The following is a 19,271-nucleotide window of genomic DNA, read 5'->3' on the forward strand; positions in this document are numbered from 1 at the left end:
TTCTCAATAAACGTAAATGGGGTGTCACTGTTTTGTCAATTAGATGGAGGTAAAGAGGATGGACCAACAGAGTGTTTTTAGGATAAAGTCAAGATATATCCCTGGTACTTTAAGGTCAGCTAGGAATGAACTGGATCTCTATGAAAAGGTGGACGGCCAAATGACGTCGACCGCCTTAGCAACAGGCCCCCAAAGAAGGTGAATTCCCGTAGCCAATAAGACACTGAGCTCTGGCAGAGGTAGCCAATAGATGACGGAAAGCGGAAGAGGGAGGACGCGCCAATTCTCCTGCCTGAGCCTCGGCCCAACAAAATGGCGTCGGCGGCGGCGTCGCTTTGTTTCCGCGGCTCCTGCGGCGGCGGCAGCGGCAACGGCCTTTGAGCTGTGGGGAAGATCCAGCAGCAGCTGCGGTGACTACTAAGCTTCCAGTACTTTGCGTTCGGGATCGGGTGCTGGGGAACGAGGATCGGTACCCAAGGGTAGCCGAAGCCAAGCAGGCGTCCGAGCCAAAAACATGACCGCTGAGCCCATGAGGTAAAACGCAAGCCCTTGTCACGGGCCCCGGCGTTGTGCTCCCGGGAGCCTTCCACTCGAGTGGGGTGTTTGCAAAGACGTGCGCTAGGCGCCCTAGGCCCGCGCGCGGCTTCGCGGTCAGCGGCATCGTTTTCCCTCTAGGTGAGCGGGGCTGGGGGAGTGTGGTGGGGAGCCCCAAGCGGGGCTAGGGGTGTGTGTCGGGGGCGGCCTGCCTGGCGCCGTGACTTCTCCGCCTCCCGCCGGCGCCGAGTCGGGAGCCTCTGCTAGGCTCCTGCCTCCGCGGCTGCAGTGTGGAGGCCGGGGAGTCGCGAGCGCTGGGCGCTTGCGGTCATTCTTTCTAATCTTTGGGCCTAGCGACTGTGCCGGGTGGGGGGGGGGAGGGGAGGGGCGGGGGGGGAGGGGAGGGGCGGGGGAGGGGCGGCGGGAGGAAGTGAGATCCTGGGACGAGCTCGCTCTAAAGGCAGTCGCCACGGGAAATCCTCGGCTCCCCGCAGTTGGCGGTGGCAGAGCTTTCGAGGTTGGAGGGCAAGGACGTTGGCCCCAAAGGTATTTAGCTTCTTTCTCACCCCAAATCCTGGAGGCTATCCTGGGATTTTTCCCCCCCACCGGCCGGCGGCGGGGGAGGGGGGCAGGCTAATGCTTTTGCTTTCTGAGAAGCCTGGCGTACTACTTTTGGCAAAGTCCGGTTTTTAGTGGGACATCAGTTGTTTTCCCCGCGTTTGGGGCATATTTCAGGAAGTAGTTAGGTCATGTTTTTATTTATTTGTTCCAGGAGAGATGAGGAGCCGGTTAACGGGGATTCACCAGAAGTAAGATTTATTGCAAAGGTAGCTGTGCCCAGCAGGCCATATCTTACTAATCAAACGTTTTAATTAGACCGAGGTTGTTTTTCACTCGTTTCCAGTTTGCTTCTTGACTGTTTTGAGTAGTTAATCTGAAATGTATACCGGTTTTATGCAGTTACCTTTCTCTGTGGGCAGTTCGATATTTGACTTTTCATCCTAAGAGTGAATTAGGTTGGGTTTTTTTTTTCCTGCTCAGATGAGATGCGTGCTTGTTACCCAGTGGCAAAATAAAATTACAGGTAGCATGGATCATAATTGCATTTATAGTTGGCAAAATGTGCCTTTGAATTACTCCTAGGACAGCATGTTGTTAGAGCAGTTTAGATCGTAGAATTTGAGAACGAGCCTATCAGCCTATTTTCAGCAAGCAGCGCTTAGATGCTCTTTTTACTTAGGGAAAATATACGTTGGTTCTAAAATACAGACCCTTAGTTGTGTAAAGATCTTTGCCTTGCTTTATGAATTTGTGTTAATTGACTCAAGTAAGACAAATCTTTATGGGGTATTGGGAAGTATTGGCAGGTTATTATTAGGCATTCAGTTCTGTATGATTTTTACATTTTATTTAGTTTCTTAGTTATATTTAAGACCATAGTTCTGCCTTTGTGGAGGGTGAAGCTGCATTTGAAGCCAGCCTGACTCAAAACTGAAAATACCTGAACAGAAGACACAGGTGTTGCCTGTAGCTTCTGCCATCTAGAGGCTGAGGCAGAACAATCTTGGATCTCACAAGTTCAAATCCAGCCTGGTCAACAAACATTCTAAGACCGTATCAAAGGGAAAAAAAATAGGTCTTCCTTGGATTTTCTCCTTTTTTCTTTTCTTTCCTTTTTATTTATTTATTTATTTATTTATTTATTTATTTATTTATTTATTTATTGAGACATAATCTCATGTAAACTAAATTGACTTTGAACAGTGTAGTGAAGGAAGATCATAAACTTCCCAGAGCTGGCATTACATGTCACCATGCTGGGTTTTGCTGGGCTGGGGAATTGAACCCAGGACTTTTGTGCATGCTAAGTAAGCATGCTACCACCTGTTCTATCAGTCTAGCCCTCTTCTTTGCGGTCCTGGGGAGTGAATCTAGAGCCTTGTGCATTGCTAACCTACTGTTCCCCTGCTGACCTGTACCCCAGTTTTAGTGCAGTTTAGTTTGAAACAATGTTACCATGTTGACCAGGTTGGCTCGTTAATTCCTAGGCCCAGTAGATCTCCCTATTTCAGTTTTTCCAGTGTCTGAGACTTCTACACAATATTTGACACAACCACCTCAGGAAACTCCTCTTTCTTTAGGATGAAGAAATTATGCCTACTGCTTTAATGCTGGGGTTTTCTTTCTTTCTTTTTTTTTTTTTTTTACTGGTCTTGAGTTTTTTTTTTATTTTTTAGATCTTGGTGATGACTAATCGTAACTAAAATTGAGTACTTGTCCTTGCATAATTAACACATTTTAAAGTTACATTTATTTAGTGTGTGTTTATATATGAGACCTACAGGGGTCAGAGTGTGTTCTCCCCTTCCATGTGGGTGCAGGGGATAGAACTCAGGTCCCCAGTCTTTCAGTAGACACCTTTACTCACTGCGCCATCTTGGCAGGCAACAGTATTTTTTTATTTTAAAGGTGTATCTTATTTATGTGTTTCTATGTGTATATACACATACATGTGTGTGAGTGCTGGAAGAGGCCTGTCTTACACTGTTCTATTACTGTGAAGAGACACCATGACCATGGCAACTCTGATTTAAACGTTTGATTAGGAACTTGCTTACAGTTTTAGAGGTTTAGTTTATTATCATCGTGGTGAGGAGCATTCTTCCGGTCTCCAATTCTCTTGGGCTGGTTCTGCTCTGTTAGCAGCTGTCCTCAGCAGGTGTCCCAAGACTCTGGCTCTCCAAGTGTCTCTGGGGTCTCCAAGGTAATAATCCAGGCTTCACCTTCACAGTTCACACAATGGCTTCTTTAGGCCTCCGTGCAGGGAGATGCCATAGCCTCTTTCTTGTATCCTTGACTCTAAAGCCTGAACCATGTGGCCAAAGCTATCAAGTTCTGCCACTTGCTGGGGCTGGAACATGGCCCCCTCATTCAGTTACGTCTTCACCAGCTTTCTGTTGCTGATGGTTTCCTTCACTGCCTAAATTTCTCTTTAATTCCTTTTCACAAGTTAGCTTACCTGGGTGGGGTCTTGCCCTGAGGTCCCCACTCTCTTTATTCCATTTAGCATCAGGCTTTTCTTTAAACTTTTTTCTGGTGCCCCTTTTCTCCCCTTGTGTCTCCCCTTGTCTAGCTTGTTCCTTTTCATCATAGATCTGCATAAGAGTGAAGACTAATAGCCACTCTAGGTCATATGGTCAATATTAGCTGTCTTGAAACCTTCTGCTAATGGCATTAATCTAAAACTCTTCAGTTTAGCTTCAGGTGGATTTTTAGGACAAGGGCAAAAAGTACCCACATTGTCAATTTCACAAGCATGGTCTCTAGGCCACTTACTAATATTTTTCCCTTCTGAAACTTCTTGAGGGCCTATTTTTCCCATCTGAAATTTCTTTTTTCTTTTCTTTTTTTTTTTTTTTAAAGAATTTACTTATTAAGTATACAGTGTTCTGTCTGCATGTATGTCTGCAGGCCAGAAGAGGGACCAGATCTCATTACAGATGGTTGTGGGCTACCATGTGGTTGCTGGGAATCGAACTCATGACCTTTGGAAGAGCAGGCAGTGCTCTTAACCGCTGAGCCATCTCTCCAGCCCGTCATCTAAGACTTCTTGAGCTGGGCCCTCACAGTTCAAGTCTCCCTCTGCATTGTCTTCTAAGCTCAGAATGGCCATCTCTTAAAGTGTCTGATTTTTTTTTAGTCCAAAGTCTTCCATATTCCTCCAACAGAATGGTCAGGCTTGTTATAACAAAACTTCAGTCCCTGGTACTAACTTATTTTTTTTAATTTATTCATTTTTATTTCATGTGAATTGGTGTTTTGCTTATATGTATATCTTGGGGTGGGAGTTGTTGGATCCCATGGACCTGGAGTTACAGACAGTTGTAATCTGCCATGTGGGTGCTAGGAATTGAATCTGGGGCATCTGGAAGAGTGGCCAGTGCCAACACTGTTCTGTTGCTGTGAAGAGACACCAGGACCACAGCAACTCTTTTTGGGGACTTGTTTATAGTTTCAGAAGGTTAGTCCATTATCATGGTGGGAGCATCGTCAGCACTAATGATGCTGGAGCAGTGGCAGAGAGGGAGAGAGAGGGAGGGAGGGGCGGGCAGGCAGACAGACAGACACTGGGCCTGGCATGTGCTTTTCAAATCTCCAGCAAGGCTACACCTCCTGCTCCTCAAATAGTGTCACTTCCTGATGACTAAACATTCAAATATATGAGCTTATGTGGGCCATTCTTCCTCAAGCACAAGGCCAGAAAAGAGGGTGTTGGGTCCCTTGAAGCGGGCGTTCCAAGCACTTGTGAAGCACCTGACAATTGGTGCCCAGAACCAAACTCCGGCTTTCTCCAGGAGCTCTAAAGTGCTGAAGTATGCAAGGCCCAGCTTGTATAGTTGGGATTGATTTTCAGAATACTACTTCATCTTCCCCATTTTGCTGGTGAGGAAATAGAAACAGAACTTGAAGTTTTACAACTTGTAATTAGTGGAGCCTGAATTCTACCCAGTCTTTTTTTGGGAGCAGGGTGTTCGAGACAGGGTTTTTCAGTGAAACAGTCCTGGCTATCCTGGAACTTGCTTTGTAGACCAGGCTGACCTCAACCTCACAGAGATCCACCTGCCTCTACCTCCTGAGTCCTGAATTTAAAAGTGCATGCCACCACCATCGGGCTCTACCCAGCCTTAACTTAGCTTGTGTTCTGTTCTTTTTGGTTGAGACAGGTCTCAGTATGTGGTCCATGATAGCCTTGAATTTGGTTGATAGTCTATGCTGGCCTCTTATTAATGACCAGTCTCCTGCTTCAGCCTCCCAAGTGCTGGAATTACAGGTATGGGCCACCACTCCCGACTTCAGGGATTGAATTACTTTAATTTAAAATTGTGTTCGTGCCCAGGTGGTGGTGGCATATGCCTTTAATCCCAGCACTTGGGAGGCAGAGGCAGGTGGCTCTCTGAGTTCAAGGCCACCCTGGTCTACAGAGTGAGTTCCAGGAAACAGAACTACGCAGAGAAATCCTGTCTTTAAAAAAAGGAAGAAGGGAAAAAAGCCCCCCCCCCACCCAACCAAGGCAAACCATGTGTCTAAATGGTAGTGTCAATAAAGCTGTACTTCCCTGGTTATTGCTGTGGAAGAATTCCATGGGGTACTAAGAACTGTCTCGGGCTGAAGTGTCACTCATCTCCCTAGTCATAACAATCACAGTTACAAAAGAAACAGACAGACAGTGCTTGAGAACCAAGCCCACAGTTCCAAATCAGTCAATCTCAATTCCAGTTTCTCCATTGCTCCACCCTTCCTGGCTTCATTGTCTTTTAATATGAAACAGATATACTATGGCCAGCTATACTTTTATCATTAATTTGATCTTTGTGTAGTAATTCCAGATATTTTTCTTCATCAGAACTTTCTTAGGGAGAAGAGCTTAGTTCTATTGTTTTACTTGTATTTTTTTTTAAAACAAATGTTTTAGGGACCTGTGGTAGAAAAATGCCCAGTAGACAAGAGCCAGAGGAAGGAAAGTTAAACTGATGACCTGGCTAAGTCATATACTGAATAATCAATGGCTCAGCTTTTAAGAGCTTTACATTTTTTTTTTAAAGATAGGCTCTATCTCTGGCTGGCCTGGAACTTTAGAGCAGACTGACCTCAAACTCACAGAGGTCTCTTTCAAGTGCTGGCCAGTTTTTTTTTTAATGTTTTTTTTTATTTTAAAAACTGTGTAGCCCAGGCTGTCTCAAGCTCTCTAGTTGGAATTAGTTTCCTCACTTTTGGCTTTCAGTCCCTTAACCTTTTTTTTTTCTTTTTTTTTTTTAACCTTTTGAGACAGTTTCTCTGTAATAGCCTTGACTGTCCTGGAAGTCCCAGAACTCCGTCTGCCTCTGCCTCCTGAGTGCTGGGATTAGAGCTATGCACCATCACACCAGACAACTGTTTTATTTTAAACCATGGAGTTTCATGTTTTTGACATCATGGAAAATTTTGATCAACTAATACTTATTGGTGTTGAGATGTTGGTATTGAGAGACTTGATGGCATAGAGACTGCTTAGAAATTTACCATTCTAATCCTTATGGCAACTGATTTTTAGAATAGGCAGCAGCTGATAATGTGTTATATCCTCTACCCAGTCTTCGGGACCCAGCCCTAAGCAACCACTCTACCACTGAATTACATCCCTGGCTGTTATTGTTTTGCCTGAAGGGAAAGCTGTCTATTTACCACTACTAAAGCACAGATTGCCATCCTTGTAACAGTACATACAAAAGAGTTAGAAATCTGTCCTTGGTTTTACAAAGATAAACAAAAGCATTAAACTTCTCTTATCCAACAAGGTATGCAAGGAATTTCATGTTGTTTGGTTCATTTGTTAAAGTCACTTCCTGGAATATAAAGAGCTGAATGAGCATGCCACTAATGGAGAAAGGGGGCATTTTCCCAGAACCAGTACCTTCCCCGAGACCATCTCCATTCGACGTCAGCCAAAACAACATTGGCAGTTTAGTTTGAAAAGAAAAGCCCGACATGCTTGTGCATATACACCGTTATTCTTTATGTAAATTAAGGATTGGGGAAGGGGAATGAAAGCATAGAGAGAACCATGCTGTCACAATGTGGTGGGACCAAAGTGTATCTTGATTGGAGAATATATTCTTGGTCTGACAAAATTATGGAGTAAAGCAGAAGGTCCCTTTATAGTAGACAGCTCCTGTCTGTTGTTGGAATGCATCAATTCTATGTTTGGCCTCCATTTCCAAGTGTGCAGGTGTGTCTGTTTCATTGGTCGATTGTCCATCAGATCAGAAACTGATCTGCCTCATTAACAAACCCCGTTGTTCATAATCAGCTTTCATTAGTTTGCCAAGGGATGGAGTCCTCTTAATCTTTCGCTGTGCCACAGAACCAGCCTACGCCAGAGCAGCTTCAGAGTAATATGATTGTGTACTCAGTTTTGACTGCTTTGATTTTTCTCGCCTGCCATGGTGAAAGCTGCCCCACAAAAGAGGCCGAGGCCCACACTGAAATTACACAAAAGCAGCAACAGCGACAGAAAGGGGACAGCACAGTGGTGTGTCACAAGACCTAACTTTTGATTTTGTTTATTTATTTATAATTGTACTTATTTATTTATATTATTACTTTTAATAATGTGGATTTGTGTGTGAGATAGTGGGTATGTGCTCATGATTGTGGTGCCTGTGTAGGCCAGAGGTGTTGAATTTCCCTGGAACTGGAGTTACAAGTGACTGTGAGCCATCTGGTATGGGTGCTGAGATATGAACTCAGATCTTCTGGAAGAGCAATATATGATGTTTTTAATCAATGACTCATCTCTCTATCCCCAATCTCTCATTTTAAGACAAGGTCTCACTGTGTAACCCTGGCTGGCTAGATTCAAACTTAGAGATGTGCTTGGTCTGCCTTCCAAGTGCTGGGATTAAATGTGTGTGCCACCACATTGGCTAGTCTTAAAGTGGAAGTTTTCTGATTTGAGAGATGTTAGTTAATGTCTTAGAAAGACTTTAGAGTCTGGTAAGGTGATCGTTATCAAGCAATTGGATAGTAACCCAGTATTTTAAATATGTTTAGTTTTATTTTAAATATTTATTTATTATGTATACAATATTCTGTCTGCGTGTATACCTGCAGGCCAGAAGAGGGCACCAGATCTCATCACAGATGGTTGTGAGCCACCATGTAGTTGCCGGGAATTGAACTCGGGACCTTTGGAAGAGCAGGCAATGCTTTTAACCACTGAGCCATCTCTCCAGCCCCTTAAATATGTTTAGTTGAGAAAATACTGTACTTCAGCAATGTGGAAAACATTAAGCCAGACCTGTGTGTAAGTGAGAGAGAGAGAGAGAGAGAGAGAGAGAGAGAGAGAGAGAGAGAGAGAGCAAGCATGTGCACCGACTTGCAAACTTCAGAAGGATTTGCAAGCATTAAGATACCAGGTACTTGGTTATGTTTTGGTTTGGGGTCAAAAGAAAGACAGGGCTTAGACCTGGGCACACAGGCCTGTAATCCTACCTATTGGGGAAACTAAGGTAGGAAGATCACAAGTTCAAGGCTAGACAGGGCTTCAGAGTGAATTTAGAGCCAATCTCTGCAGCTGGGTGAGACCCTGTTTCAAAATGAAAAAGTGTAAAGAGGGCAGTAGAAGATAGACCAGTGGTAAAGCCCTTGTATGGTGTGAGTGAATGAGCTCTGGGGGTTCAATCCCTATTACTACAAAAAAAAATTGTGACTTTTGTTTATCAGACACTGGTCTTATGTATTCAAATGGGTGCTTTGATTATAGGCATTTATTTATTTATTTTTTTGAGACGGTTTCTCTGTGTAACAGTCCTGGCTGTCCTGGGACTCACTCTGTAGACCAGGCAGGCCTCCAAATGACAGAGATCCACCTTCCTCTGCCTCCCAAGTGCTGGGATTAAAAGGTATGCGCCACCTCCTTCTGGCTTTTTTTTTTAAATTTATTCGATTTTTTTTAAAAAAAAAATACCAATCCAGATTCCCACTCCTTCCCCTCCTCCCATCCCCTCCACACACCCTCCCATCCCACCCCCATCTAATCCTAAGAGAGGGTAAGGCACTTTGCTTTGTGGAAGGTCCCAAGGCTGAACAAGGTATACATCCAAAAAGAATAGGATCCAAAAAAGCCAGTACATGCAGTAGAGATGAATCCCAGTGCCATTGTCATTGGTCCCCCAGTCTGCTCCAGCCATACAACTGTCAACCACATTCAGAGGGACTAGTTTGGTCCTATGCTTGTTCCTTCCCAGTCCAGCTGGTAGCACATATACTAAAGTTTGTTTTTAAGACAGTGTTAAAGGCGGGCGCCTCCACTGGCCAATTACAGGCATTCTTTACCACATCGATTTAAACCTTAATTTTGATCAGACTAGATTTGGCAGCCTTTGATGTAGTTGGTCATGGAATTGTCAGTTATATATTGTCACTCTCTTTAGATAAGTATGTGTAGTACATACATAAAAGTATTTCTGTCTTGGTGTGGTGGTGCAGACTTGTCTGTAATCCCAGTTACTTCAAGGCTGAAACAGGAGGATTATGAGTTCTAGGCAGACCTATGCAGCATGGCAAGAATCTGTCATAATAAGCAAGACAAAATAAAAGAATTACTTCTGAACGGATGTAGGCATGTGAGTTAATATTTTTTTGAGACATAGTATGGCTGTGTAGCCCATGCTAGCTTCAAAATTACTGTGCAGTCCAAGTTGGTCTCCAACATGGTACTCCTATCTCATCCTCACGAGGTGTAGGATAGTTAGGCATTTGCTACTCTGTTCAACATTACAACAGTCCTTATTAGTAAAATCTTTGGGATCCTTCTTAATTTAGTTTAATAATAGTTTGAGGACTGTTGTGAACTGACCCAAGCCTGACTTTGTTGTATGGAAGCGGGCCCCTGTTTGTCCCTGCTGCCCGGCCAGCTCAGCCCCGAAACAACCATACAGAAACTGTATTCATTAAAACACTGCTTGGCCCACCATCCCTAGCCTCCCACTGGCAAACTCCCACATCCCAATTTAACCCATCTCTACCAATCTGTGAATCACCACGTGACAGGCCCACCGGCAAGACTCTAGGCAAGACTCTAACCAGCGTCTGTCTCAGGCAGAAGATCCATGGTGACCCTCACTCTGCTCTTCTTCCCAGCATTCATTTATGTCTTCTCTGCCTACCTAAATTCTGCCCTATCAGGCCCAAAGCAGTTTCTTTATTAACCAATGAAAGCAACACATGAACAGAAGAACCTCCTACACCATTTGACTTTTCTAGTCAAATAACTACTCTTATTTCTGATTGGATGAGCTTGCATAAATTTTCATTTCCAAGTTTATGTCTTGTTATTAGCAGAATGAATTTGTAGAAGATATTCTAATTTTAGAAATGTCTCGACTTCATAAGATATGCTTTGGTTTACTTTTGGGGTATAGGGAGAAGGCTAGTAAAGAGGGAAGTTTATTCAATGTACATGCATCTTTTTTGCTCTGAAATGCAAATGATTGTATAGAGATGGTTTATTGCTGATGTGCTACATATCATGTATACATACAAGTGCAGATATTTACTGAGAAGAGTAACTATTTTGCTGGAAGGTTGCTAATTTTGGCTTTAGATTTTGTTCTACTTTTTATCTAGTGTAGTTTTGTCCTTTTGTTAAATTATAACAACATTAAATTTTTGTTATAATTAAAATGATATTACCCTAGCCAGTTCTTTTTTTTTGTCTGGAGAAAGATTCTTGCTCTAGAAAAAGTTGTTCGAGATTTGCCCTGTAGCTACTATTTTCATATCCTGCCTCTGAGAAGTCTCTCAGTTTTCGCTTCAAATAGTTATTCCTGTTCCTGGTATCTGTAGTTCCGCTTTATTTAATTCCTCATAGTTTTTGTTTAGGGTAGTGTTGGCATATCAGTAACCTACACTATGTTTTGGGAGAATACTTTGCCAGTTAATCTAATATTTGAGTGTCAGTGAGGAACAAGGCTGCGCACTATCTGTGCATAGGGTAATAACAATTTCTGCATTTCTTTCCATCTCTATTTCTTCATGCCAACTTCTTACCTTCCACCCACATTCAGCAAGGTGGCTCATCAGGTAAAGGTGCTTATGGCCAAGTCTGAGTTTTACTCCTGAGACACATGGTAGAAGGAGAGACCTGATTGACAAGACTCCATCTGTGCGATAGCACATGCTGCCTCCCCAAATAAAGACTTGATGCCCTGTAGGCATTCTTAATAAAGAGAGGGAGATGGCTGAGTAGGGAAGCAGTTCTATAGTGTCATATTTATTGGCTCTACTAGGATCAGAAAAGGAGGGAATGCTGACTTCAGAGAGGTCTAGTAAAGTTTTACAGACTAGATGGGATTGCCATTGAATCTCATGAGACAGAATCTCATATCTAGACTGGCCTTGAACTTATATGACAGAGACTGGCTCATGAATTCCAGGCATGTGCCATACAACCCTAGCTTTCTATTGAGTTTGAATGTGTTGACATTAAAGATTTTACTGTGAGGTGGAAAGATTAGTACGGTTAGAAATTAGTCTTATTTTACACATAATAGAAGAAATAAGACATATACACAAATATTTAGAGCAAGTTAAAAAGTGATAAAAATGCTGTACAAGGTACAGTGAAGTTACTGTGTGAGTAGGAACTCCCCCCTCCTTTTTGGTAATGCTGCAGACATCTTCAGCATGCTAAGTACGCCCCCTATCTTAGATGAATTCTTCAAGCCCAGGAAGACAATTTACTCCCTGCATCTTTTCTTCTGCTACTGCCACCACTGCCTATTTCTCTCCCTTTGTCTCTTCTGGAGCAATCTTTTCTTGTAGCTCAGGCTGGCTTAATTTGCAATAATCTTGCCTCAGCCTCATGATGGTGTGTGTCACTGCACCAACTTGATACGAAGGCATTTCTGATGGGGGACTAAGAAATAGAGACGCAGAAGATACTTCAATCTAGTCCTTAGAGGTGGGCACGCTTTTTTTTTTTTAATTTTTTTCGAGACAAGGTTTCTCTTTATTAAAGCCCTAGCTGTCCCGGAGCTTGCTTTGTAGACTAGGCTGGCCTCGAACTCATGGGGATCCATCTGTCTCCGCCTTCTGAGTGCTGGAATTAAAGGTGTGTGCCACCACTACCCGGAAAGGTTTTTTTTTTTTAAGGATGGGCACACTTTTGACAAGACTGTAAAAAGATTACACATATGAGGAATTGCAGTTTGAGAAAACCAATAAACAAACAAACAAACAAACAAACAAATAAATAAACAGACAAAAAGGGCCAGACAACTGTATGTTAGCATTTTCATTTTGGAAGAAGGTCAGGTAAGACTTCCTTTAACTTGTGGAAAGTATTGTTTAACATTTAGACAGTGTCATGTTAGTTAGCTTTTGGACCTGGTGATTTTATAGATGCTCTGTGTTCTTGTGAATGGGTTTGATCTCAGTTCACAGGTACTAAAAGGATTAGGGTCACCAGTGAAGAGAGAAGGTTAGCCAGTTTGCTACTCTAACTCTCTGAGCTTTCAGGTTTTCACCCTAGCTTTTGAATCTGCAGTGTTAGTAGAACTGTAGAAATTTAGCTAAAGCTGCCTGTAGTGACAGCAACAGAGCTATTGTCTTGACAGCCAGGCCACTAGTGTTTATAGGGCAGCGTCTGTGAGGAAGGTAAAACAGCTCTGTTTTGTTTATTTTGTTTATATTAAACATGTTTTGCAGCTGGGGGTGGTGCACACCTTTAATCCCAGCTTTCCAGAGGCAGAGGCAGGTCGATCCCTGTGAGTGTAAGGCCAGCCGGGTCTATAAATCAAGTTCCAGGACAGCTAGGACTTACACAGAGAAACCTTGTCTCAAAAAAAAAAATCAAAAATCAAACCAAACCAAAACATATTTTGATTTATTTGATAGGTTCCAAATTTAGTTTTGATGGTTGTTTTGAAAACACGCCTCTAACTTCTTTTAAAAGATTGATACATCAAAGAACAATTTGAGCATAAGGCAGAATTTAATACTTGGCTTATGCAGGATTTCCTCTGCGAGTCAGAGGTCAGCAAACTGATCTAGCCACCAATTTGTGGCCCTGTTTTTGTAAAGTTCTATTGGAATGCACCCAAGCCTGTTTGTTTATGCCACCTGATGCGATTGTAGCAACTGCGTTTTGTAGTTGCAGAGTTGGATGGTTGCCCCTTATGGTCTACAAAGCCTAAAGGAAGTATTCTTTGGCCTTTATAGAAAGCGTTTTGTTGATTTCTGCACTAGGTAAATGCAGGAAAACCACACCCAGCTGAGTAGAGTTGCATAAAAATACATGCATAAACATGTATTCATGCCAAACATTTATCAGCTACCTTAGTTCACCATGTTAGGAGCCACACCTAATTGCATCTGTTAATAGTTTTCCATTCAATTTCCATAGCCTGCCTTCTACTATTTCACAATAATTCACAAGCTGCAACTACTTGTTTTGAGACAGTCTTACTCTGTAGAGCAAGGATGCCTGAACCTCACCTTGTAAAGTCTGTCCTGACCTTAAACTTGCCCTGATCCTCTTACGCTTCTTGTGAGTGCTAAGATTATTCATGTTCTAACACACTTGACTTATGAACTGCAACTCTTCTGAAGTTCATTTCCATAAGCAAATTTCAGGTCTGTTTTCAAGGCAAAGTGTCATACGTAATGTTAGTGCATTTCTGGATCATGTGTAAATTCTGTAAAATTGCTATCATTTTGGGGCTGGAGAGATGACTTAGAGATTAAGAGCACTGGCTACTCTTAATTTCTACTATGCACAGGCAGCTCACAACTGTCTGTAACTCCAGTTAGGCCTTGTTTGGACTTCTGCAGCATTGCTTAATATAAGCAAAACACCACATACATAATAAGATAAAGGAAAAAAACTCTTGCTATTGTTCCTCCCTCCCTGTCCTTTCTTTCTTCCTTCATGTATTGAGACAGGGTCTCACTCTAGTCCATCCGGTCTATCTTCTTCATCACCTTTCCCTCCCACTGCTAGGATTATAAGTCACCACATACAGTATTTTCTTTTATCTTTTTTTTCTTTTTTTGTTTTGATACAGGGTCTCACGTGGCCAAGGCTGGCCTTGAATTTGTATGTAGTTGAGAATGGCTTTGAACACATTATTCTCCTTCTGCAGCTTCCCGAGTGTCAGGATTACAGGTGTACACTAGTATGCTTGACTCTGTAGTGGGTGTTTTTGAGGTGTGCTTTTTTTTTGAGACAGGGTTTCTTTGTGTATTCCTGACTGCCCGGAAACTCACTCTGTAGACCAGGCTAACCTCAAACTCAGAAATCTACCTGCCTCTGCCTTCTGGGCTATGGGGTTAAAGGTGTGCTCTACTTTTAACCCAGCAAGTGTTGAGCTTCTAATCTCATTTTTTCCCTATGAGTTCTGGTGTTGATTGCACAAATTTGCATGGTCTTCTTGTTTTATTTTTTACTTTTGAGACAGGATCTCACTGTGTAATCCTGGCTGGCATTGAACTTGCTGTATCGGTCAGGCTGGCTTCTAACAGCTCTGCCTGCCTCTTCCTCCCAAGGGCTGGGACTGAAGGTTTGTGATACACCTGGCAGTTGGATGGGAACTCTTTACTGGTACACAGGCAGCTTATTACTGGCTACACCACTGAAGAAAACATCCACTGGTTGTTGTTGTTGCCATTATTAAGTAAGACAGGCTATCTTTTAGACTAGGCTTGCCTCTAATTTGCTGTATATTAATAGTTCAAGACTTTCAAGTTCTGGAATTATGGGAATGCACCACCACACCCTGCTTGCCCAGTGATTTTTATTTTGCATCTATATATTTATATCTGTGTGTCCCTCCCTGTGTGTGTACACATACACATGTTTGCACATGTTTGTGGAGGGCTGAGGTTGATGTTAGGTATCTTACTCAATATCTCCCCACTGTAATTATTGAATCAGAGTCTCTTGTTGAACCCCGAGTTCTCAGATTCTGACTACTCTAGGTAGCCAGTTTCCCTCAGAGATGTCCTATGTCTGCCATATGAATACTGGGATTACAAGCAGCTGGCACACCTGCTAAGCTTTTATGTAGGTTTTAGAATCTGATCTCTGGTTCTCTCTACCTTGTGCAGCAAATGCCTTATCCACTGAGGCTATTTCCTGGCCTTTATTAAAAACCTTTTTATGTGTTTTATTTACTTTTCTGGTGAGTATAGGAGTACACATGTGGAGTTCAGAGAACAGCTTGTATGTATTGGGTCTGTCCTCCTATCCTGTGGGTCCTGGGCATTGAATGCTCGTCAGGCTTGGCAATGAGTTCCTTCCATCTTTATATGGATTCCAGGGACCAGGGATGAAACCATATGAAGCCATCTCAGCACCAGTACTGTTTTACCTTCCTACTATTGTAAGAAACCATACTGCTGTGGATAATAGAACAGCTATAGAAGAGAAAATAAAAAAAATTCAGGAGAAACCATAAAGTGAGTATTTTGGCAAACTTCTATAAATGAATAAAGATCAAAATTAAAAATATGAATAAATGACATTGTCATTAAAGGTCGGATAGACACAGGTGCAGATGTAACAATAATTTCATTAGAACCTTGGCATACAAATTGGATTCTTCATGATGTAAATGTTCAGTTTTTAGGTATCAGAACTTTATCTCAGGTAAATTAGAGTGTGAGATGGGTCGAATTATAGGGCCAGAAGGTCAAAGAGGAATATTAAAATCATATGTGGCTAACACAACAATGAATTTTTGGAGACGTGATTTGTTAAAGCAATGGAATATGCGGATTAACATTTCCCCAGTCTTAGAAACAAACCATAAATTAACATATATTTCTGGGAAAAAATGTTAGAAGGTTTTATAAAAACAGTCACTGACCCTTCAGGTTATACAAGAACAGAGTACAACAGCTGCTGATCTTCCAAAGGCATCAACACCCTTACCACTAAAATGGTTGACAGACAAAACTGTATGGAGTAAGCAATGGCCTTTAACAACAGAGAAACTACAGGCTTTAGAACAGCTGGAACAGGAACAACTAAATTCTCAGCATATTGAAGAATCAACCAGCTCTTGGAATTATCTTGCACTAGTTGATAAAATAAATTTGGAAAATGGAGAATGATAACAGATCTAAGAGCTGTTAATAAGGTGATTCAGCCAGTGGACTCTCTACAGTCTGGCATTCCTTTGACTTCTCTATTGCTTAAAGGATGGCCTCACTCACTATACCTGTTACAGTAAAAGTAAAACACCACAGGTCCCCAAGTGATAGCAGTGGTCCATGAGTATGAGACCACAGGCTGGGCCCTAGGCAGGAAGCCCCCTAGTGGCCATGAGGGTCAGCAAGTCCTAGACAGGGAGCCTAGGCAGGGAACTGCATGGTGGGTGAGAAACTGAGAGCAGCAAGTACCAGGCTGTGTGACGGGTGAGAGACTGAGAGGGATAGAACATCAGGAACCACAGTGGGTGAGAGATAGACGGATAGGCATGCATGAGGTTGGATATTTATATATGAGGTGGGTTATGGAGGAGAAGGGGAAAGGGGAGAAGGGGAAAGAACAGAAAGAGGCAGAGAGAAAGAGAAAGAAAACCAGAGAGAGAGAAAGAGAGAGACAGAGAGAGAGAGAGAGAGAGAAAGGAGGAGGAGGATGAGGGGGAGGGGGTGGGAGGGGAGAAGTGGGGAAAAGGGAGCAAGGCAGAAGCTGCCTCTTTGGGAGAGAGACTAGCTCTCCCTGGTGGTGGAATGGGGTGGGCAGGACTTGTCTCTTAAAGGGACAGGACAGACTATTACAATACCTTTATGAGAAAAAGAATTTTGCCTTCACAGTACCTACCTATAATAATTCTTAACTTGCTAAAAGATATCAATGGAAGGTTATCTCAGAGGGTATGATAATAGCCACACCCGATGCCAATATTTTGTACAGGAAATTATATGTAAGTAATTTCTTGAATGTATAGTTTTCTGTTACCTGTATGACATTTTGTTATCTGATTCAGATGTAGATTCTTTAGAAGGAATGTTTGAAGAAGTAAAGCAAGTTTTGCCTTATTGGGGATTACAAATTGTTCCTGAAAAAAATACAATGAGGAGATTCTATTAATTATTTAGGCTATAAAATAGGTTTACAAAAAATTAGACCCTAAAAGGTACAAATTAGGAGAGATTGCAGATTCTTAATGCCTTTCAAAGATTGCTAGGAGACATTTCCCATCTATGACCCACTATTGGGATAAAACCTGATGAAGTGATTGATTTAAACAAAACCTTAGATGATAACAAGGAATTAAATAGTCCTAGAGAATTATGAACTGAAGCTGAGAGAGAATTGACTTTAAGAGAAATCCAGAAGGCACATGTGGATTGTGTAGATCTGAATCTTAACTGCATTCTGGTCATACATATTCCCCCTATAGGAATTTTAATGCAGAGGGAAGATACTATCTTAGAATGGATCTTTTTACTACATAAATTGAGTAAAAAATTAAAAACTTATGTGGAAAAGGTCTCTGAGTTAATTCTAAAAGGAAAATTGAACTTCTAGTTTGATACGTTTTACATTAGATTGGACTTTTGTATATTGTATACAAATTTTTATATATTGATACAAATTTGAGATTAATTTTGTTTGAACATGTTGTACATACATTTCTACTCTTGTTCAAGGTCTTGAACCTATACAACTCATTTAGCAATGTAATGCAAATTTCTAGTCCTTGAGAATTATTATTACCAACTGTTTAAGATTATAATAAGGAAATGCAGGTTAGTAATTAGTCCCCTATTACATTCGAACTTGTGGTCACATTAGGTATGTTTTCAAGGTCATACATACAAAGATATATAGTAAATTGATAGGCAATCTTCAAACACTTCAGAGATTTGCATAATATGGCATTTAAAATGTTTTGATAACATGGGTTTTTCTTTTTCTTTTTGTTATGACAGTGAAACATGTCTGCTCCTGGTAGCACCAATATACTTCAGAGATAATGGGCCTCAAAGAAACTTCATATGGAATTTATTACTTTCTTTGTGGCAAAAGTATGCCACTGGGCTAGAAAGTACTCTTGCCTCAACTTCTGACAGTATGCTGTCCCACTGGAACAAACAGGGCACAAAAGATAGTGACTGCCAAACCTTGTGCAGACATGGCGGGCCAGCCCTTCAAATACCCTGCTTCATAGAAAAGTCTGTCAGGTATTCTAGTCCTGTAGGCTGACGATAGATGCCCCAGTGTTGCAGAGGAACTTTGGGTGACTGTTGGGGCAGCCCTGTTTTGTCATTTCTCAGAATTTTTGAAAGTTGTTTGCTCACACTTCCTGCTTACTCAGTTAATTTATTATTTCCTTCTTGGTTCTGTGGTGGAGTTGAAGACTAGATAGTTATAGTTTTCTTTGTTTTCCAGATGCAGAAAGCAAGTTATGATAGAAAGTAAATTAGGTACAAGACTTTGGACTTAGCAAGATAGGATAGATATGGAGTATTTTCTCTGAATTTGTCAAATGCAAATGGTATAGAAATTGTTGATACATTTATTGCCTGTATAAATTATATATGTAGTTATTTTACTTATTGTATATAGTTTTTATATTAGTTATAGCCTTTTTATTTTAGACAAAAGGGGAAATATAGTGGTATTTATGTTTTAATAAAACTTGCGTGAAGATTATAAGGTAAAAACTAAGCTACTGGAGGCCAGGCAGTCTCTCCAAATCCCAAGATTTGGGAGACAGAGGCTGATGGATCTCTGTGAGTTTAAATGCCACCCTGGGCTACACAAGAACAATGCAGAAACAGATCCAGATGGTGGTGGCTCACATCTTTAATCCCAGTACTAGGGAGTCATGCCTTTAATCCCAACACTAAAGAGGAATATAAAATGGGAGGAGACAGAGGCTCAGCTCTCTGTCTGTAATTGCCCAGTCTTGGTAGAGATAAGTGATTTCTAGTGGCTTGGCTGTTTTGGTGTTCTTACCTTCAGCTTGAACCCCAATATTTCTCTCTGGGTTTTTATCATTCATGCTACAGACTAGGTTGGAAGATGAAGGGTATCAGAAAGGGAACAGTAACGGTAATGGAGATGAATATGATAAAAATATGTATATATGAAAGTGTCAATGAAATTAATGTATATGATCAACATACTACATTAATATAAAACCTGTACTATATATTTTGGTTAGTAATTCAACCCTCTA

At 41.6% G+C, this 19,271-nt stretch overlaps 1 protein-coding gene across 11 annotated transcripts in view; it reads left to right on the forward strand.

Moving 5' to 3' along the window:
- Window positions 1-291: 291 nt before the first annotated feature.
- Atrx (ATRX chromatin remodeler) overlaps window positions 292-19,271 on the forward strand; it is a 160,321-nt gene continuing 141,341 nt past the window's right edge. For 6 of the 11 annotated variants that reach the window (XM_085684636.2, XM_085684637.2, XM_048417791.3 and 3 more), the window contains exon 1: window positions 292-534. Coding sequence is in view for 4 of the 11 variants with exons in the window: in XM_048417791.3 (XP_048273748.3) it covers window positions 515-534 (20 nt within the window). In the remaining 7 variants the exon portion in view is untranslated. Of the gene's footprint in view, window positions 676-1,058; window positions 1,081-15,395; window positions 15,535-19,271 lie in introns of those variants that run through there. The other 5 variants (XM_085684634.2, XM_085684638.2, XM_085684635.2 and 2 more) reach the window with 4 other exon arrangements.

Source organism: Myodes glareolus, chromosome X, assembly GCF_982192425.1.
Source record: "Myodes glareolus chromosome X, mMyoGla1.1, whole genome shotgun sequence".
Lineage (NCBI taxonomy): Eukaryota > Metazoa > Chordata > Mammalia > Rodentia > Cricetidae > Myodes > Myodes glareolus.